Here is a 22,880-nt window from a genome sequence, read left to right on the forward strand (position 1 = left end):
AAAGGTGAAATTCCTCTTCATCTTCAGCTTTCTAGCAGACACCTAAAGGTTTTGGGCCCAAAGTGACTGGTATTTGGAACTGTTAATAATTCCCTCTACCTTGACTAAAGCCCCAGTTCCAGCTGGAGAAAAGCAACTCCAGAGCATGATACTGCCACCGTCATGCTTCACAGTGGGGATGGTGTGTTCTTTTGGTGATGCAAACTGTTGTTTTTGCGCCAACATACCTTTTGGAATTGTGGCCAAAAAGTTAAACCTTGGTCTCATCAGATCATAACACATTTTCCCACATGCTTTTGGGAGACTTGATGTATTGTTTTGCAAATTTTAGCCAGGTCTGGATGTTTTTCTGTGTAAGAAAAGGCTTCCGTCTTGCAAACATATCCCCATAGCCCAGACATATGGAGATTACTGGAAATTGTTGTCACATATAGTACACAACCAGTACTTGCCAGAAATTCCTGCAGCTCCTTCAGTGTTGCTGTAGGTCTCTTGGCAGCCTCCCTGACCAGTTTTCATCTCGTCTTTTCATCAATTTTGGAGGGACATCCAGTTCTTTGCAACATCACTGCTGTCCATATTTTCTCCAGTTTTTGATGACTGTCTTCACTGTGTTCCATGGTATATCCAATGCTGTGGAAATTTTTTTGTACCCTTCTCTGACTGATGCCTTTCAACAGTGAGATCCCTTTGATGCTTTTAAGCTCTCTGCAAACCATGGCTTTTGCTATAGCAGGCAACTGAGTAAATGTCAGGAAAATCCTACTAGGACAGCTGAACTTTATTTGGGGTTAATCAGAGTCTCTTTAATTGATGGCAAGTGTGTACCCAAGAAGACTGAATGCTGTAATTAAATCAAAAGGAGCTTCAACAATGTATTAGTTTAAGGGTATGCACACTTATGCAACCAGCTTATTGTACGTTTTTTATTTTTTATATTTTTCCCCCTAACAGATTTGTTTGTTTTTCAATTGAATTGTACAGGTTATAAGTCACATTACATACACACACACACACACACACACACACATATATATATATATATATATATATATATATACATGTGTGTGTATGTATGTCTGTGTGTGTGTGTGTGTGTGTGTGTATCTATCTATATATATATATATATATATATATATATATATATATATACACAAACACACACACACACACACACACACACACACACACACACACACATTTACTCTTGCCCTTGTGACCCATGTCATAGCTGAAAAGAGCCTAAGAAGTACCAGCTCACTTAACCAGTTAATAAATGAAATTAAAACTAAAAATAAGTACATTTCAAATCTACAAGGTCTTGACTTTGTGGCTGGGAATAAACTTTACCAGTGTACCTTTCTTCCATTATTCTCTCTACTGCACCTAAGCTTTTTACCAAATGTGTATCCATAGACTTCCCCATCTCAGATCAAGGAGATCCACATAAATCCTTACCTAAATAGCTGCTCTGTTTATGATTCCACAGAGGAGGAGCTCATTAGGTCCCTATGGTGTACAGTTCACTGCTTGACCAACCAAGGAACCTTCAACAGTCTTGTCTGCCACCAGCATCTAACAAGAAATTTCTAAACGCTAAGTTAGAAAATGAGGAGTACAGTTGGATCTTACACCTGCGAGCTGATTTTCCTCCAGGCATTAACCAAACAGTCTCTATTAAGCCTATATTAAAAGCAAAACAAGCAGTTTTATGAGGTGTTCTTCATAATAATAAAAAGATTCAGTGTATATACTTTACATGTGTTGTTATATATGTGGGTTTTTAAAGATTTATGTGCAATTTCTGTGTCTTTATATTGTTGCTTTAAAATATGAATTGGGAAATGTTGAATGTTGATTTCTCTGTTTCTATTAGGCTGTGTTATAAACATTTGTAGTGTAAAAGGATGATGAATTAGTTTGTTATTATTAGCACTGAGGAAGGGTATTTACTACCTAAAAGCTTTGTAGAATTTCTCTTGGATTTATATCTGGATTTTACTTGATATCATATTAAACGTCCTACGTTTTTGTTAATGGCTTTGTTTTATTTGGACTTTCATTCACTGGTGCCCTACACTTTTACTCTGGCTGCTGTTTTGTTGTTGGATTGACATTAAACCAAGGCCCCATCTGCTTGAGTTGGTGGTAGCTCAGGTAGATGTAAAAGATCCCATGGCACCTATCGAAAAGAGTACAGGAAGTTCCCTAATGCCTTGGCCAAATTTCCCTATTAGTATAAATACCACCTCAGGCCTTCCCTGAAAAAAGGCTACTAGTCTAGTAGGACTAATCTGATCAACAAAGGATGAAAACATAAATAAATGACAGACAGCAATGCATAGATATGGTTGATCAACAAAGGATTGGCATACTTTTACCCTTTTGGATGCATTGGCCTTGATGACATGGAAATGGCCAGGGAACAGGACTTTAACCTTCAAGCTCTTAGACTAGAGCTGTCTATTGGACCACTTGATCTAGCTCTTCCCTGTCTTGTACATGTAGCAGTGAGACTAGAAGGTTAGAAAGTAGCACACCAGTCGGAGTCCCGGGGAGGGGCTCATTCACTTCTCATGACAGTTACAAGATGCAGAAGTTCTGCTCCAGGTGCATGTACAGCAGAGCCCAGACAGCTAACTCCTTTCTCTTTCCACTGGAACCAAGGTCTTCCGAGTTCATTCCCAAACTTTCTACTCATCCCAGGAGAACTGTTAAATACAGGAAAGGAAAGGGCATGGCTCATGATAGGAAAGCAAAGACTCATCTTAATAGCCTTTCTGTGGCCAAGACAGCCATGGATCTGTCAACAAGTTCAGATAAGCTCCTCTGATCTTGCCAATCCATTACGTTCTACTGGGGATCCCGACTGCACCCAGACCTCAACACTTTCTCATTATATACATGTGTAATCTCTGCCTAGTTTTTTCAGGGATTGCATCATCCTACAGGAAGGACACGTTCTCCACGATATTCAGAGGCCCAACACTAGAAATATTTCCCACCTAAAATTGAAAAAGTGCATAGAGCCAGGACCTGCCTGTACACGTCTCATTCTCTTTGAGAAGGCCCTGGTTTATGCCTTTCTTAAGCTTCACTTGTCAACTATTGTGGACTTGATCCCCGTGGATAGCACATTTTTTCACATTCTACAGTTAAGTAATTCCCAAAGGACTTCTGGCACCATAGGCCTCCAGGAGGACCATCCCTCCTCCTTCTCCTCCTATCTCATACTTCATGTTCATTACAGAAACACTGACTTTGTATCCTTTTCAGCCCATTAGCTTAGCAGCAATAAACCTTTCTTCTTGAAAACAGTTTGGGCAGCTGTTACTTCTGACAGAAAAATCTCTCAATGTGCAAATAGCCTTATGCAATCCTTAAAAAGGACAACATGGCCCTTCCTTATGTCCCAAGTGGTGTCAGGGTTGGAAGTGAATCAAAGTAGCCACATACCAATCTTCTGTCCCAAACCACAAAACAAAAAGGAGCAAATATTGCATATGAATGATATACACATCCCAATGATACACTGTAATGAAAGGCCCAAAGAACCTGAACAGACTGAGAAGCTAATTGTCTTTCATTTTAGGAAAACAAGGCAGACCAGTGTGAAAATAAACCTGATGTGACTGGCTAATTGTTTTACTTTCTGCTTTGACCATCATGGTAAAGCATTAGGAGCTAAGTGCTACAGCATTTTACCAGAAAAGCTGCAACTAAAGATTTAAAAATATTCACCTGGAACAGCTTTTTTTAAAATCTTTAGCTGACAATCTGGCTCTGTGGTGCAGAAGGATGGGTCACCGAGCTGTCCAGGTGACCAAGTTTCCTTTATTGGTGCCAGCACTTGAAGAACAAGGTAGGGAGAAGGATACATGAAGGGAGTGGCCTACGTACTTCTCCTGGGGAAAGAGGGGGGTTACACATACATGGGGGAACAGTGAACAGTGTGATTTTGCTGGTCAAGACTGTAGAATCTACCACTTGTACTTTGAAGTTAGGGCAGAGCTGCTTGGAGAAAAAGCCCTTTGTGGAAGTGAGAGGACGGCCTCTGCAGTCAGCCAATTGTATATCTGCTCATGGTACTTCACCTGATGTATGTAGGGATAAAATATCTCGAACCACCCCTGATGGCTGATTGAATGATGGCCCCGCCCAGTCAACCCTGTGAAAGGGAATATGTTGATTCATTGGAAGGGGGTACATAAGACACCGTCAGCAAGAGCAAATGGAGCAAAAAAAAATGTTCATCTGGCTATCTGTAAGGGAGTAATCTAGGCCACCATCGCCAAGTCTGTTTATTTATGAATGAATGAATGAATGAATGAATGAATGAATGAAGTAATTAATTAATTATTTGTATTTGTTAATCAGGGTAGAATGCTGATGCAAAAGGGACCTTTTTCAGACTTGGCTCTGAAGCATGGTCTGGTTAATCGACTTATTCAGAATCATATATTAGGCAAATAGGGGCTGTGAGACATCAAACTCTGAAGTACATGAAGCAGATTTTAATATCTCTTGGCCTTAATGTTATGTACTAATTTTCAGACAGTTAACTTTACGCTACAGTCAGGAAGCAGGGCAGCTTTAACCACTGCAGATCTAGAAGGCATGTTCTAACTTTGTCCCTTGTCTGAGGTCTGGCTATCCCCAGGGTAGCAAACTGCTTTAATACTCTTTCCAGGGATAAGTAATAATGTTGCAGCAGTGATCGTTATGATGAACGTAATACAGTTGTGTGAGTATATTCACCATAACAGTAGGCGTTACAGTAATAAAATCACTGATGTAGCATTGGATCCTGGCTGCATGTTTTCCTGCATCTTTTCCAGTTCAGTTCTGATGATGACTTTATACTCCAAAAAGGAATAGAAGATGGTGTGGGCAGCTTTCATATTTTACTGCTGAGTCTTTAGTATGCAGTGGAAACCAGATACACTCCTCAGATGTCATATGGATCTTGATATCTGAGACAAACATCTGTCTGTTACTAAATTTTATGTCTACGGAATTGCACTGCAGAAGAGATGCTGTTATTCAAATATCTGCTGTTACAGTGAGTATACACAACTATAGTAACCCTTGCTTTATGCTTTGAGTTGTGACAGTGATTGCTTTAGCCTAAAATATTCAGCTTAGTTTATTTGCGACTGTCCTCCGAATGTGGGGCACAGGCTGTTACACTGTATCAGCTTAAAATATAAGTTAGAAGGAGAAAGACTTTTAGGAGGGGACAACATATCTGTTGCCTAGAGCAGGTTGGAGTCATCATACAGATACAGATTGTATCCAGGTGGCTATCAAACTGTATTGCCATAGTCTCTTTAGGCTCATTCTACTCTTGCTTTGGTGGCTTTTCTGATGGATTTTGAGAGGAGAGATTTGCAAGACATTTAGTTGTTTTTCACTCCACTCATATGCTTAACATTACAACCTAGGCTGCAAGTGTAAGAAATATTTTACCAAGATAGTCCATTACATTTTGTTTTATTTATTTATTATCTTACTTTAGCAGTGTTTGTTAACCAGGAATGTACAGCTTGGATTTCCCATTTTCAGGGGATCGCAGAGAAACTACTACCGAAAAACAACAAACAGTAATACAGTAACTGTGTGACTGTACAAGCTCCAGACAGAACAATAGACAACACATTAATACAGTAATTATATGATAAAAATACAATGAGAAATATTACATTCCATCAGTTAAAACACTGTACATGGTTATAGACGCATGTGATATTCACATGTGCAGTAATGTACAAACATCTGAAAAAAAAAATCTCACAACATTCCAATCACTAACAAAAATTTGCAGGTTCATAAAACTTACCAAGAAAGGAGCACCACAACACCACACAACAAAAAGACAAATGGCTGTCTATCCAACAGAGAATCTCCCTCCTGCTAGGTACCCTTGTCTTTTAACTTGTGCAGCTGGACACTTTCACCAATGTCACCTTAGATGTGCTGTAAACCCCTGTCACCACACCTCAGGTCACTGTCACATTAACCTACAATTACACCTTCTCCATACTTGTCACAAAAACATGGAAAGCCATCCCCAACCATATAACATCTTCAATCTCTATGAGAAGTTTCAGAAGGGAATTAAAGGGTAATAAAAAAAAACTTGTCAAAGAATCACAATGCAAGGGATGCACAAAAGGAATAGAAGATGGTGTGGACAGCTTTCATCTTTTACTGCTGAGTCTTTAGTATGCAGTGGAAACCAGATACACTCCTCGGATGTCATATGGATCTTAATATCTGGGACAAACATCTGTCAATCACATAAGCATGCCATCCAAGCTCCATTACTGCTAACACTCTTAGCATAACCCACCCCCACAATATACACAACCACTTCTAATCTCCTTGTCTCTTCTCCACAGTCTTATGAACACACTCTGACCTGCTCATTATGGAACCTGCAACCCCACAATCCATTTATGGGTGCAAGCATGAGTGGTGACTGAAAATATATACGGATACTTACCTTAGTGTGGTGGAGGGTGGTTACAGCAACTTCTTCAAAGACCCCCAAAAGTTCTATATGTCCTCACTAGGACCAAGTGAGCTCCTGTGATGTCCAGGAGGGCTGGTCAGTGGCAGTCACTGTGATATATGCAGCAAAATGTATCAGAAGGAGAGGGACTGATGGCATTGTCCTGTGACCAAGGATGTCCAGAGTCTTCAGTAATCCAATGGGTTTTCACGTGAGTGACAGTAAGTGTATATAAGGGTCTCACATGAATGTCTCAGTGCAGATTCCCATGTGAGCAGCTGTGACCTTTTTGGCCATCTCTAGCTCAGAATGTAAGAGACCTTTTGGGTATAATAAATAAGCAGCTATGTTGGCTCACTGATAACCCTGTGAACACTTCTACACATTCTTGGACAGGTCATATGAATGATGGACATATGTTGGAAGCTGCATTTTCCTGGTTTAGTTGTACAGATTGCTGATTTACCCTTATATGGTATCCTTCAGAGATAGGCATGGAGGAATGAATATAACATGTGTATGAGGAGCTCACCATAGCAGTAGATATTCAACTTGAATTGATGTCTTTCCAAGAGTTTCAGCCATCCCTTCTTTGTTTGTGTTTATTGTATCTGTTAGTTTTAATGCTGTGTTGAGATTTCTTTTGTTAAACATAGTGCAGGTATTAGATGACAGATCATCCTATCAAATGCACTATAGTACTATATTGAAATTTGTTTGGTTAAATGTGGTGTGGGTGTTAGATGACAGATCATCCTATCAGGTGTGCTATAGTACTATGCTGAGATTTGTTTGGTTAAATGTGGGGTGGGTGTTAGATGACAGATCATCCTATTAGGTGCACTATAGTACTATGCTGAGATTTGTTTGGTTAAATGTGGTGTGGTTGTTAGATGACAGATCATCCTATCAGGTGCACTATAGTACTATGCTGAGATTTGTTTGGTTAAATGTGGTGTGGGTGTTAGATGACAGATCATCCTATCAGGTGCACTATAGTACTATGCTGAGATTTGTTTGGTTAAATGTGGTGTGAGTGTTAGATGACAGATCATCCTATCAGGTGCACTATAGTACTATGCTGAGATTTGTTTGGTTAATTGTAGGGTTGATTAGATGACAAATCAACCTATCTGATTCTCTGTAGAGCAGGGGCTGGAAGTAGTAACAGGCTGTCGGGTGGTGGAACTCAGATGCCTCATAATGTCAATCCTTTGATTGTCTGACTGTCACTCATCTCCTGTATGGGAGGGGGTGATGGCAGAGATTAACATTGATAGTATGCTGCCTTGAGAGACAAGAGTGGGGGGATTCTTAAACTTGGTTTCTGACTGGCAGGTAAGGGGTAGGAGTTTTCATAATTGTGTCTGAGATCTGAAGACTTATTCCCTCCTTTAGAGTCTCGGTGAGTAGTAGCTGAACTGTAACATGTGGCCCAGTGAGAGATTGTGGGTAAGGAATAACTCGGGTTAACTTTCTCAGATCTGGAACGGTTCCATGCCACTATCCATTATGAGACCATGGAGACACAACCATGTAGTCACATATCTACTGCTATTGTTGTGAGTGGCTCACACAGCTGCAGTTTTCTTATCAGAAAAAAACAAGTGTAGATCTGGGACAAAATGTTTCTTGCTGCTCAGTCCACTGTTGATTTCTGTCACATTATGGGCTTATGGAACATAGAAACTATTATAAAATAAGAAAGAAATCCATAGAATAACTTATTAGCAGCAGCTTTCAGTCAGACTATTATAACATAGCCATAATCTTTAGAACACGTATAGACCAGCCATTTCATAATCATACTAATGCAATCCATTGTAGTGCTGTGTTGGGATAACAGTCCTTGACAGCTACCGTTTGGATGCACCTTGTGTTTCAGCCCACAGAAAGTGGAATGTTGTATCATGATAGTACAGCTTTGTCATGACTGGCTTATGAATATCAGGGCAAAGGCTTGCAATAAATACTTAGAGCTTCTCAGGACTGCATGTGGTCTTTGTTTAAATGATGACTGCAGTCTCACTGCTTGTTTCTTCTGTCTTTGTTCCCATAGGAGGTGCAGCTGAATTATAAGCGTTTCATTGACTTGACAGAGTCCAGCCTGCATTCTGATTACCTGCTACAACTACGGCACCTTGGCAAGTCACCAGGGCAAGCAGATGAGGAAGTTCAGACAGACATCATGGTTGTCACTACCAAGTACCCAGCTAGAAAGTGACTGACATTGGAACCCTACCAAAGGCCAATATCAAAGACTTGTGCAGGATAAAACTGAAGTTCATTTTCTTTTTTTCAATAGGCGTATGTTTGTGATATTGTAATTGATACTATCGTTAATTTGTTTCAGTGTTTCCTAATGTGGAGTCTTTCATTTTTCCTGTATAGTAAGACTGTTAAAGTAGTGGCATTTTACAGATAGACACAATATAAACCTGGCACAAAAGGCAAAGCAATAGTTTTGTCAGAAATATATTGCTCTCAAGCCCCAGTAGCTGCATTTGATAGAGAAGAATATGACTGCAAGGGATCTTTCCACATTTTTAGCCTGTTGTAGCATCAGACCAGGAAATTAATGAAAGGAAGTACTTTCTGTGGAGGATTTACAGTTACTGCAAAAATCACTTGTTTTAGTCCCAGCAGGGGATACTGTACATAATAATATAACAGCACAGACTGTGGTGGAGCTTCGAGAATGTAAATCCCCAGGGTTTCCCAGCAGGGGTCACTGTAAGTAATAACATAGGAGCACTGACTATGAAGGTCTCAGAGTCACGACTTTCCCACCTTATTCCAGCAGGGAACACTGTAAGTAATAATTATGGGAGCACTGATTATGAGGGTCTCACTGTCACTGCATTCTCAGCTTATTCCAGCAGGGTTCACTGTAAATAATGACATAGGAGCACTGACTATGAGGGTCTCACAGCCACGACAATTCTCACCTTATTCCAGCAGGGGTCACTGTAAATAATGACACAGGAGCACTGACTGTGAGGGTCTCACAGTCACTGCATTCTCACCTTATTCCAGCAGGGGTCACTGTAGGTAATGATATAGGAATACTGACTATGGGAGCCTCACAGCCACTGCATTCTCACCTTATTCCAGCAATGGTCACTGCTGGTAATGATATAGGAAGAGGACTAGCTGTGTGTGAGGGGGCTTAAAGCCACTGCATTCTTACCTTATTCCAGCAGAGGTCACTGTCAGTAAGGAAGTAGGAACATTGACTGTGGGAGGCTCAGTGCCACCACATTTTCACCTTATTTCAACAGAGGTTACTGTAGGTAATGATGTAGGAACACTTGATTGTGGGAGGCATATCCACTGCATTCTCACCTTATTCCAGTAGAAGTCACTGTAGGTAAATGATGTAGGAACACTGGCTGTGAAGGCGGGGTGCTTACAGCCAATACATTCTTACCTTATTCCAGTAGGGGTTACTATAGGTAATGAAGTAAGAATACTGTACTCTTAGCATAACAACATGAGACTCAGTCTATAAGTAAAAGTGTAAGAATACTGAATGTTTGGGGTTGTGGTAGCTCACAGCTACTGTAGTCCAAACCTATATCAGCAGGGAGGGATCACTGCAGGTAATGATGTAGGATCAGTGACTATTGCAGAGTTCTGAACTATTGCAGTCCTACACTTTCCCATCATGGTCACAGGAGCAGTAATTGTTCAGGAATTTGCATTCAGTGCTCTTCCAGTGTCTTTCAGCAGGAATACTGGGGGTAATGGTGTACTAAATCTACACAGCTCACACCATCTCCCACTACGGTCACTGGTGGTAATTTTGTAGGAGCACAGTCTATGGGGGAGATTCCAGGCAATCCAGACAAGCCTTTTCCATCAGGGTTAGAAGAAGTAATAGTGTGAGAGCATTGTTGGGAGCTCAGAGACAATCGATTATCAGCTTGTTCCTGCAGGAGCTGTGAAGATAGTTTATTTCATTTTTTTATATTTATTTGTTAACCAGTGTAAAGCAGTGCTGTCAGTGGAACATTTTTAGATTCAGCCCAGGAAAGAAAACAAGACTCCAGGGATTAACAAGACAATAAATCGCATTATTAGAAATAATAAACATATTTAAAGAGATGATCTGTAGCAGAGTTCATTCTGCATTAGGTTCATACACATTACAATCATCACACTTCTCAGCAGGGATTTAAGAGAACAGAAAGTAGAAATAGTTTTAATTGTGGCAGACCCAGTCTGATCCAGAAGGGGTCACTGTAGGTAATGGCATATCAGTACTGTAGAATGTCATAGCTGCTGCTATCCCATCCTCTACCAGCTGGTGTCACTGTAGGCAGTTGTGCTGGAGCCCTGACTGCCACAGCTACATTAGTCCAGGCTGCATAGATAAGGTGTCAGTAAATAATCTTGTTCAAACATGTACTGTAGTGTCAGACACAACCATTATGAGTTACTGGGGGTGGGTAGTGGTACTGGGACAATTACTGTAGTTAGCTCACATGTGCTGTAGTCCCAGCCTTTTCCAATAGGAGTCACTGAAGGAGCAATGATTGTGATGGAACTTAGACCTACTGCAGTCCTGGCCTCCTGACGTAGGGGTCACCATAGTAGATGGTGTAAGAGCACTGATTATGATTTTACTCACAGTTTCTGTAGTTCCCGCTTCTCCATGCAGGGCTCAATATAAGTAAAACTGTAAAAATACTAACTGATGGGGCCAAAATGCTCAGTTATCCTGTTTTTTTAACAACCTAAGGAAGGGTAGCTGGAAATATCACCTCAGTATTAGCTCTGTTCTGATTGGGTGGCCATGGTGGTGCAGCAGTTAGCATTGCCGCCTCACAGCAAGAAGTTCTCTGGTTCAATCCTCGGCTGGGGTGCCTTCTGTGTGGAGTCTGTATGTCCTCCCTGTGGTCGTGTGGGTTTCCTCCGGGTGCTCCGGTTTCCTTCCACATCCCAAAGACATACTGTAGGTGGATTGGACACTCTAAATTGGCCCTAGGTGTGAGTGTGTGCATGTGTGTGCCTTCTGTGGAAGGTTGGGTGCTGGGCTGGCAACTTGACACTGTAAAACTCCACTGCCAATCATGAGCGGACAGATGATCTGCTGTGGCGACCCCTAACTGGGAAAAGCCGAAAGAAGAAGAAGAAGATTAGCTCTGTTCTGATTGCTCAGATTATCAGGTGAGAGATCCTTGAGAACAAATTGTATTAAGTTGGTTGTGTTCTGAGTGTTGTTTTGCTAAAGAATTACAAGAATCAGAAGGTAACAAAAGAACTCGAATCATAATGAAAAAACAGGGTCAAAGGAAGGAATGCAGGTTCCATACTTTGAAAGAGTGTCCTGTTAGTGCTAAGCCCAAACACTGCATTTCTCAGAATGGGAACAGAATACTGATCGGCTTGTGAGTGTCATGGATAAAATTGCTTATTAATTATCAACTCTTCGTCAAACTCTTAAGTTAAAATATGTTACTTCAAATCTTTCCCAGGAGCAAGAGCTTGCCAACAAGTTTATTTTTCTGCATCTAGTCATATCTTGGCCTTCCTTTCATAGTTAGTGAGAGGGTGTTGATAAAAAGTGACAGACTATGTTGATGGTTTCTCTTTAACCTTTTTGCCACAGTTATCTCGTTCATCAGCACAGAGCTGTTCATCAGCCTTTTTTGGCTGAAAGCCCAGCTTAAATTCATTAGTGTAGAAACCGAACAAAGAATTAAGTCAGAGAGATGCTTTAATACATGTGTATGTATATTGAGACGTGTGTGCGCGTGTGTGTGTGTGTGTGTGTGTGTGTGTGTGTGTGTGTGTGTGTGTGTGTGTGTTGTGGATGCCTGGTATAATATTCCTGAGTTGTCTTTCTGTATTTCATTTAAAAAGAACACAAACAATTTTTGAAGTATAAATTTAGATTTACTGGAAAATATTATTAGATAATGAAGATATGTTTCATTTACTTAATACATTATGGTATTTTATGTTATAATTATAGTATTCATAAAACAACAATATTGACATTTCTTAAACATTAAATTTTGTACCAGTTTACACTTTTGACTTCTTTTATTAAATTCAAGTGTGTCTCTTTTGCTTATTAAATACTTTAAAGATATGTTAAAGATATATTACATTAATAAAAAGTAATATACCATGTTACATTTCAGCAGTTTATTCGCTTGGGTACAGCAGTTATACAATGTATAATTCAATGTCACATTTTCATATAGTTACTGATACACAATACAGTGTTAAATGAGCCTTGCTAGCCCCAGGCAGAGTTAGAGCCAGTAAGTAGTTAACATTTCAGAACTCAGTCAGAAAAAGAAATATATAAAGATTGTATGTGTGTGTGTCTCTCTCTGTCTAGATATATATATATATATATATATATATATATATATATATATATATATATACACATAATATATATATGCAGTATATATCACGTATCTCACCCACATATGCATGCACCATAAACAGACATGCACGCACACACACACACACACACACACACACACACACACACACACACACACACACACACACACACACACTTGACAATTTAGAGGATTGCCATTTCACTTATTAGCATGTCTTTCAGATGTGGTAGAACACAGAGGAAGGTGTCACAAACCTATGTAGGTTTATGGAGGGTATGACAGTTGAAGACAACAGGGAGAGGACATCTAGATTCTGCAGAGAATATACCCCAGATGAGAATTAATGTAGAGGACTATATGTAATGAGGCAGAAATGCTAACAGTTGCACAATTATCCAGCCATATGTGCACATGTATGTGTTTGTCCTGTGACAGACTGGTATCTGAGTACCCAGTCCAAGATTAGCTCTTTTCCGACTGTTCCTTACACCCACTATTTGCTGGAATAGGGCAACATGAAAAGGATAAAGTGGGAACTTGACAACACAGACCTGAGGGTATGTATGGGTGTGTGTATATATATATATATATATATATATATATATATATATATATATATATATATATACACACACATATGAATATGTACATACATGTGTATGCTTTGACACCCCACCACTGGACCAGTAATCAAGGAGCCTCAATCCTCATCACTAGCACCAGTAGGGATGTACATTGGGAGGATGCCAGGTAAACACACAGTATTTCCAGATGCATCTCTCTGCATCAAATGCAATTTCCCTTAAGAGCACACAGAAACCACAGTCAGTCTGGGGCTGGTTTCTTCAGATCCCCAGTAAGACTCCCCAGTGGCACAGCTATAGGTTTGAGATCTCAGCTGAGTGGCCAAGCCAAGGCATCCAGCATCCTCTCTGTCCAACCAGTGCTTCATGTCCCTGGCTTGACTTATACACACACACATGGGAAAGGCTGGCACAAGTTTACTAGCTATGCCCCCTTTTGCCCAGACTATAAGGTAGTTATCACTGCCACCAGCCAGCTCCCTATCAGCTACTTTATGGCCCTTAACAAAGGGTGTCCAATCCTACTGTGTAATGTTACTATCAATACAAATGGTAGTTTGACCAAGAACAATGCTATTAGGAGTGTCCCACACAGTGTCACCAAATAAATATGCAAGTACTCTCAGGACTTAAATATGTCTAGACAGATCACCCACAATGAAATGTTTAAATATGTTTAATAATAAATAATAAAATAACAAGACAGTACTAAATATATCTATGCAGTGACATCAGAGTTTAAAACCACAGGAAATATTTAAAACAACATTGCAGGACAGTCTCAAATAAATAAATACAAATATCTGTGCTAAGCTTTGCTATATTCCAGACTATATCTAAGAGAATTACTATAACTTAGAAACTTAATTAGAGCAGCAAGGCAAATGTGTGGTGAATGGGTCTTCTCTAGTTGTTGCCAGGTCCAAGACAGAATACAGAATGCAGAGTCTTTCTCAGAGAGTTCTTAAATTAATATCTCAAATATTACTGCTGGGATAGCTTGCAGAATGACATCATTTCATGTCATCTGATTCTATCCCAGGTAAAGCCCCACTGCTGAAACATAGCAGTATTTAGCATCTAGCTGTGAAAATATATACACAAGGGCTTTCCCTCAGATTTTTGCAGATCCTGGAAGTGATAAAACAATAAAACACTTCCAAGGCAATACAGAAAACTTCTCAGCACAGACATTGTATCTGTTGCTGCACTGAAACTAAAATATAACATATTTTTATTGTGTGGCCATAAAATAATTTATTTTCTGAAGTAAACCTTCTGTATCCCAGTTTTCACTGTTACAATATATACATTTAAACAGTTATATTAGTGTATGTACATTTATGTTCTGTTCTAGTAGGGTATGCTGTGGTTACATCTTAAGCACTTTGCAAAAACCTTTTCAACACACCCTTCTGTACCAGCAGTTTGATATACACCTGACATACAGTTCTAATACATTTGCAACACAAGTATCTTATATGAATCATGTTGATATTCACAAATGACATATAATTATGTACAAAATTCCAGATAGCTGCACTGGCAGTATCTCCGTTTGTTGCACTTCTATATAAATCATGTTAATATTCACATATGACATATAATTATTTACAGAATTCCAGCTAGCTGTGCTGGTACTACCTCCTTTGTCACACATGCATACATGTATGTGTATGGGAGAGTTTATAATAAGTGAAACTCCCAAATGGTTGACAAGACAGATGATCGACAGGTAAGCAAGACTGACAGTCCCTGAAATTGTGGAATATGCCCCTTCTCTCATAGTTGTGCGATCTCAGAGTTAGTATATGTAGTTTGCAGGTGGTGTGGGGGGCTTGCCTGCCTTAGTGCCAACAAAACAACAGCAGGTTTATTTCACAAGATCCAAGGTTGTGTCTCAGAGTATGCTCTTTAGGGTGGCAGTCTTTTTTTTTCACCCTTTTTGCAGTTGATGTTTTTAGTGTCAATTTACAAAATTTAGGGATAACTTCAGTATCTCTCTCTCTCTGTCTGTCTCTCTCTATATATGTGTGCGTGTGTGTGTGTGTGTGTGTGTGTGTGTGTGTGTCGAATGGTTTTACTGCACAAAGTTCAAATGCTAAGACAGACTAAAAGTCTTTGAACCAGAAAGATTGGAATACAAAAAAAAACTTTGGATCACACAGATTTAAAGTAAACTAAAAAAATGTTTTTATCCTCCATGCCCACTGCTAATTATGGGTCTATATTATCAGATCAAAACTTTAGTTAGTCGAATAACTAAAGATCGATCTGGTAATTTTGAAATCCAAAAACTGCGCAATGTCCGATTTCACGCAGGGAAAGTATTCCCTTGGTCACATGAAAAAAAAACTTTTAACCCCAAATCAAGTGGGGCTTCACCCCCAACACCCCCTGATGTTGGGGGGCTGTGTCCCCCACACACCCCCTAACTAAATATACCAACTCTGGGATTACTCTACATTGGAGAAAAGGGCATAATCCGCATAATGGCCAAGGGAATTCTTTTCCTGTGTGAAATCGACCATTCGCGTTTTTTTGATTTTGATATTACCAGATCGAGCTTTAGTTATTCGACTAACTAAAGTTTCGATCTGGTAATATAGACCTGCTAATTATATATATACCAACTCTGAGATCACACTACAATGTGAAAAGGGCAAATTCCTTGATCTCCACTGTACTGCAATCTCGAGCACATAAACAGCAGCAACATTCAAACTCTGCAGCCATTAATTTATGCTCTCAAACTCTTGTGAGACTGACCATGTAAATGGAACCTATATAAATACAAGGAGATGCTAGAAATTATTGAAACAGCCAAATGTCAATATTGCTAATGTCCACAACAGAGGATCAGCAGCAACAACAACAAAAAAACACATATTTATGCATGCGCATATATATCCTTAGAGCACTAAAGTTAAAAACATTGTCTTTGCAGGGGGAAGGGCAAGCTGCCCTGCACCCCCCACTAGTTGTATCTGCTAACTGCAGGATTGCACAATACCGGGGAAAGGACATATTCCCCAACCCCTGTAATTTAGTGATTTCATACATCTGTTAACCTAGTCAACCAAATTGTATCAACTAAACAGACTTAAATGATATAGTCAACTTTATTTCTGGCAATTTGATATATATATATATATATATATATATATATATATATATATATATATATATATATGTGTGTGTGTGTGTGTGTATATATATATATATATATATATATATATATATATATATATATATATATATTTTTTTTTTTTTTTTTTTTTTTAATGTGTGTGTGAGGACATATATATGAATTTTTCATATATATATATATATATATGTATATACACACACACACACAATATGTACAGGTCTATCTCAGATAACTGATAGACAAAAATCTCAAACTGCATTACCTTGAAAGTTAAAACATCAAAGTGACTTTTTCCCTGAATGTTGGTAAAACAAAAAATGGATTTTTTTGCAGGGGTGAGAACACAGAATGTTGGAAATGTCACAAGAAGGAAGATTGACTGCATGCAGGTAAGGTAAGTGTGGGTTTCGAATAGTTATGCCAAAACTTTCAGATAATCTGAATGTTTCAGCATTAGGGAAGGCAGTGCCTGTGGCAGTGTTTTTGGGATAGGGATAGATTAAGGACATCATGAGGGGCTAGATTTAGTGTTTCTATGTGTTTGTGTGTGCATGCATGTGCATGTTGCTGCATGCGTGGTGTGTTTGAGTATCTTGTGTAGTAGTAGTGTTACGGAAAGGATTTCTCTAAGGTAAAGTGCAGGTTAGGATTAGCATGCATGTATTTCAGTATGATGCATATGGTCAGCAGTGCTGACCAGAGTGTGAGCTATACAGCCATGCTCTACATGGCCTCTTTGGCCATCATGCTACCCATCTGCTCCTTATGAGCATGCTTGGGCATGGTCATTACCTTGCTGTGCTGTATATGCCTCACAACCTTTGTTCTCCTCCTCACTTTTATTCTTTATTTGGTTGTCATGTCACTAACGTATTTTACTACTTCTGCAGTTATAGGAGTTTATTATATTAACATTGAATTGTGTTTACCATTACAATACCATTACAAACATTTTCCTTTGCTTGTATTCTGATGTTTGTACCTTTTCTATTTCTGTGGGCTGAACTTAAAGACCATCTAAGTGCATCAGAAATCTGCCCCGCTCAACAAAGTATAAATATGCCGTAGTATGGCCCAGTTACAAAGCTTCACATACCTTAACTGGTCACAATGCACATGCACAACCAGATTAGGTCTTATAGCATGGATAGGCTGATAACAAATTATGTTACTGGTGCGATTCAGCAATATTGTGCTATATTGTCTTATTAGCATAATCATCCTTACTAACTCAGGTAATCATATGGTCACCATGCTGTGAGAGGCTCAGTTGTTGATGTGGATAGGCCACAGCAAACAGAAGGTACCAGAATATAGGGAAAGTAACAGCTGACATGACTACTGGTAAGGTATGGCACATTGCAGGAACAGCAGTAGGGGGAATGGCTGCCTTGTACAGCTGCCACACAATACTAATTGTTGTGACTAACAAATGCAATAGCCTTGGTAGGGATATGGCAGATAGTATTGGGATGGTGGTGGCCAACAAAATTAGGGCATAGGAAACAGACAGTAAATGCTGAAATGTGGGTGGGGGACGAGGAGTGAATATCCAGCTTGTAAGGCCACGGGGAACAGGCGAAACAGTTGCTGTTCCCATTGTGGGAGTAGGGGCGGGACAGCTGTCCATGCCTGACAGTTTATAATTGTTGAGGTATGACATAGCACAGAACCTGAGAAACAGGCATGATAGCTAACATACATTTAGGGGATGGGAATCCAAAGAAAACACAGGGAGACTGCATTGCATAGCCACAGTGCAGTGGATGCTGATCCTAGAGTTCTATGGGCACATTCCATGCTGTAGGCACTGCTGAGAGGGGCAGTGTAAGCACCACATGCACAGACATAACACAGTCTGGCACAGCAGTTATGTGACTGCATAGTATGAGGCAGTACCTCACCAGTGGGGTGAGGGAGGCAGTGAGGTGGTGGGGCTTGTCCAAGATGGACAGTTTTGTATACATATACTGATCTATGTGTGTTTTCACAGGTGTACAGGAGCTGCCATTGCATCCCAACAAGGGCACAGTACTGAGCAGTTTATATTGCAGGAGACATTCTGCTGAAGGCTGTACTGACATATAGCAGTCATATCCTAGAGATAGATAAGGCAGGTATGGCCTTCATGGACTAGGTGTGGCAGAAAATGGTGCTGCAGATAAATGATGTTGGTGGGCACAATTGTTCAGTGATACATGTACATTAGAGGATGACTGACATGATCTTGCATTTAAGAAACAGGGCACATTACATAACTGCTGCCAGGTTTGCCACCAAGGCTGCACCCCCAATTGATCATCATCTCACAGGTGGAGTAGTTCCTAATAAAAATAAGACATGATATTGACAGGATATGGATGTTAACTGGTCAGGACTGCCTGGGTATTTCTTGTGGATGCCACAGGTGAGTAGTGTAAATGCCAGTTATGTAGCATATTTTGTAGCTCATCTGCCTGCTGTATGCAGACTTCACTATGTGCTCTACTGTCATACAGGAAAAACAGGGCTTCAACTCTGAACAACTGCTGCACAAGTGATGACTGCACATATGTCTGTGGGGGAAGCATCAGGTAAATTGTGTGACATGTCATTGCTAGATTCACTGTGCAGTGTCCTTAAACATAGTATGTTATCTTTCTGTCAGTCAGAATCCTCAGGACAGCAGCAGACTCGTTCTATACTGATAGGTCTGTTGAACACACAGTTGTTGGTGGCAGTCAGTTTGTAGCCTGCTAAGTTATTTGTATTCCTTCACAGGTTCCTCTGGGAGAGGATCCAGCAGTGCAGGTCTGCACATGCCTGAAATCAGAACATCTGCAGAGACTGACAGTAATGGCATTGTGCAATTGGCACAGTCTGAGAACATAGTGGTACTTTCAGAGTGAATCAAACATTCTCCTCTTCCACAGCTGAGGGGACTGCAGAAGCCCAGGATGGCCTTCCTGCTTCCCCAGTGTTTAGTGTGAAATGTTCTTTCCTTGTGCATCCCTCCCATGGCACCCAGACAGCAGAAACACCATCAGCATCTTAGAGATGCACAATGTTGATGTGCAGAGACATGGCATTGGGGCAAGGTGCATTGGTGCCATTGACAACCTGAGTCATGGGTATGACATGATATTGAACTTCTCCTAGGCATCTGTCAGCAAATAAATGTGCAGGTTTCTGATCTTTGCACAGAGGGATGTCACACAGACCATGTTGGAGGTTCTCAAAGTGCTGTGTGGCCTGCATGAAGACATCCATGGCCTGTGTGAATGCTTCTAACCACGGAGGAACAACAGCTCACATGGCAGTAATTAGTGGGTCCTTATGGTCTTTGGTACATGTCAAACATAGCTGAGGTATTGGATGGTTGCACACTGCAGGATATAATGGCTGCTTTGCACACCTGACTACTACCCTGACCATGGCCACATGTCAATTTTGACAGTACTTGTCACACCACTGCCTCCATCCCTGGCTGTGGCCACTTGTGCAGATACGGATGTTACTATTCTGGCTCCACCATCACCTCTGTCCATGGCCATGGAAGCCTTCATGGACATGCATAATATTTGTTCAGCTCCACTTTGGGCTCACAAATACATCATAGTCATGGTCATTTCACAATGGTTGCTTTCCAGATGGTATCCCCCTAAATGATCTATAGCCTTGGCTTGACAGGCTGTACTGACAGCCACCCACCTTCCTTGAACACAGCAGTGGATGTATCCACAAAAATGCATAGGGAGTTCCCTTCCTGTGGCCAACCCAGAAGTACATGCCTCCACACATGCCTCTGCAGAGACAGCTGCTATATCTGGACAGCACTCCATTCTTGGAAGGTCCATAAAATCATCAGAGGACATGGCCTCTTCACAACAGCCTAGCCCTGTGCAATTTACCTCAGGCACTACCAGTGACCTCTCCACCTATGTGGTCTCTTGCCTCTGTGCCCTCACCTGTGCATATAATGATGACAGTAGCCTGCGCATCCCCTGGCTTATGTGGGTTAGGTCACATCTGATCTACAGCATGGCCAGTCTATGCAATGTACTGCAAGGCCTGGATGTGTAAATATGTGCTTCACTTTTATTCTGTGTTTGTCCTGTCATGGCCAAGCATTGTGAAGTGGAAACCATTTCTTTCTCAGTGTCATGACATATTGCACCCAACTCTGCCTCACATGGGAGTGTACAGCAGCTACATCCTCTTTTGACCCCTCAGCCAGCTCCTCCTCCACTGCTGGCCCACCACTGTCCATGAGTACTGTGGTCTCACCTTACTACCTTACTGTAACTGTTTACCATGTTGTGTAGCATGGCACACACCACAGATAGATTGCTGCATATCTTTGGTGTGTACTTCAGTGAACTGCCAGATGTATCCAGGCAGCAGAAGTGAGACTTCACCACTCCAAATGCACATTCAGTGATATTTCCTATCTATGCAAGTACATTATTATATGCTGTTTCTCCTTCAATCTGAGGGTTGTGGATGGGGGTCATCAGACATGGCTCCAAGCCAATTTACCTTCAGTTGGTTGACTAACATGAATGTCGACATCCTGAAGGTAAATTACTCTACTCTGAAAACATAAACATCAAGTTTGCATGGATTGAGGTTACTTCTCAGCACATGGATATTACTTAAACAAAAAAAAAAAAACAACATCCTGCTCATGTGTGGGGCTGCACCCCCCCCCCAGTAATTATATGTACTAACTCTGACATTACACAATCCCTGAGGAAAGGGAATATTCCTTTATCTGGTGATTGTCAATCTTGCACACCTGTTGACCATCTGTATTGCTGACCAAAGCTGTCAATTATACAGATGTCGACCAAATTCCCTGTTGACCAAAACAACAGAACCTCTTCAAGGCATATACAACATCACCTCTAACACACAATGGAAGACCTATTATGAGTGGTCTGCTACCTCTGTTCTTGTCACTGGACCATCATTGGTTCTAGGGCTGAAAATATGAACACTGAACAAGTAGATGGTCTTGTGAAAATACCCCACAAGAAGCACTTGTACAGGTCACCCATGTACCAGATGAAGCAATCGTGGGAAAATGTCTGGATGGCACACAGACACACTGTCTATAGTACCATGTGCATTGCACACCACATGGCAAATGGAGTATAACTCTTCTAGCTGATATACTGGACACCAACTGGACAAGGTGGGACCTTGATGGTGATGTGGATGCATTCTGTGACCCCAGGACCTTAAGGAAATGGGTAGTGTCATTGAATTCCTTCAGTGGTGGTTGTTCTCTCTTCTGCTGTCTGTGGGAATCATATCTGCCTCTCCACATGCATCAGCATCACATATAATAACTGTTGCAGGGTTTTTGTGTCTGAGGGCTTCATTTTGTACATCATGTTTGGTTGCTGATGAAGGATTTACCAAAACCGGTACAACCATGTCAATGTACAGTTATGTTATTTTGCTGCCTTGAAGTTTGACATTAAATAACGATTGCCTGTGTCATGGAGTTGAGTGCTGGCTTTCTTTTTTTCACTTTTGGTTTGGTTTTTCAGCCATGCAACAGCCGTTCGTGCAGGAGGATGTTTTGGATTTATTGAGGCTTGAGAAACTCTGAAGGTTCCCCACGGTTGAACATTGGAAGGAAAGACCCCTATGGCAAGAATACTTAATGATAATCTACATAACCATTCTGTGCTCCAGGATAAGCATTCCACACATCATCTGTGTTCCCGAATGATGAGAACATCAGTTAACCAGCTCCAATATGATATGCCATCTAACTTAAATCTGAGTCATTACTGCTTTTATTACTGTCAAATTCAGTTTTATTCCAATTTTTATTTGTATGCAGACTTAGCAATATATTTGAGTTAGTGAGTATGTTTCTGGTGTTCATTTTTTAGTATTTCTGCATTTGATAGTTTCCCTTGCTAAATGACATTTGAAGATGCTATCATACTGTAATTTGTGTTTGCAAAAAGAATTTTGTTTTTACAGTGCTTTCAGCAGAAGTAACAGAAACTAGCTTTGCTACTTTAAATTTGTCTGCTCACATTTGCCATTTTATTTCTGTAATATATAATACGATTATATCATGAAATATAGAAAACTCAAAACACCAAACCTCAAAATACAGAAAAAAAGACTGACTCACCGAACACTGAACCCTTCTTCCCCACTTCACCCCGTGCACCACCTTACTCAAGTGTGCTGACCCTAACCCTATGTATTATGTTACTAAAAACCCTTTCCTGAAAAGTACCACTGCACAAGACCAA

The 22,880-nt window shown here is 40.4% G+C and overlaps 1 protein-coding gene across 1 annotated transcript in view; it reads left to right on the forward strand.

Moving 5' to 3' along the window:
- LOC122806689 (rootletin-like) overlaps nt 1-9,690 on the forward strand; it is a 552,836-nt gene extending 543,146 nt beyond the window's left edge. Inside the window, exon 6 of the mRNA XM_044077321.1 lies at nt 8,574-9,690. Within this exon, the coding sequence (XP_043933256.1) occupies nt 8,574-8,738 (165 nt within the window). The 3' untranslated portion in view covers nt 8,739-9,690. The remainder of the gene's footprint in view (nt 1-8,573) is intronic.
- The last annotated feature ends 13,190 nt before the right edge of the window (nt 9,691-22,880 follow it).

The sequence above is a fragment of the Protopterus annectens genome, chromosome 7.part0 (genome assembly GCF_019279795.1).
Source record: "Protopterus annectens isolate FY-2018-M chromosome 7.part0, PAN1.0, whole genome shotgun sequence".
NCBI classification, from domain to species: domain Eukaryota; kingdom Metazoa; phylum Chordata; order Ceratodontiformes; family Protopteridae; genus Protopterus; species Protopterus annectens.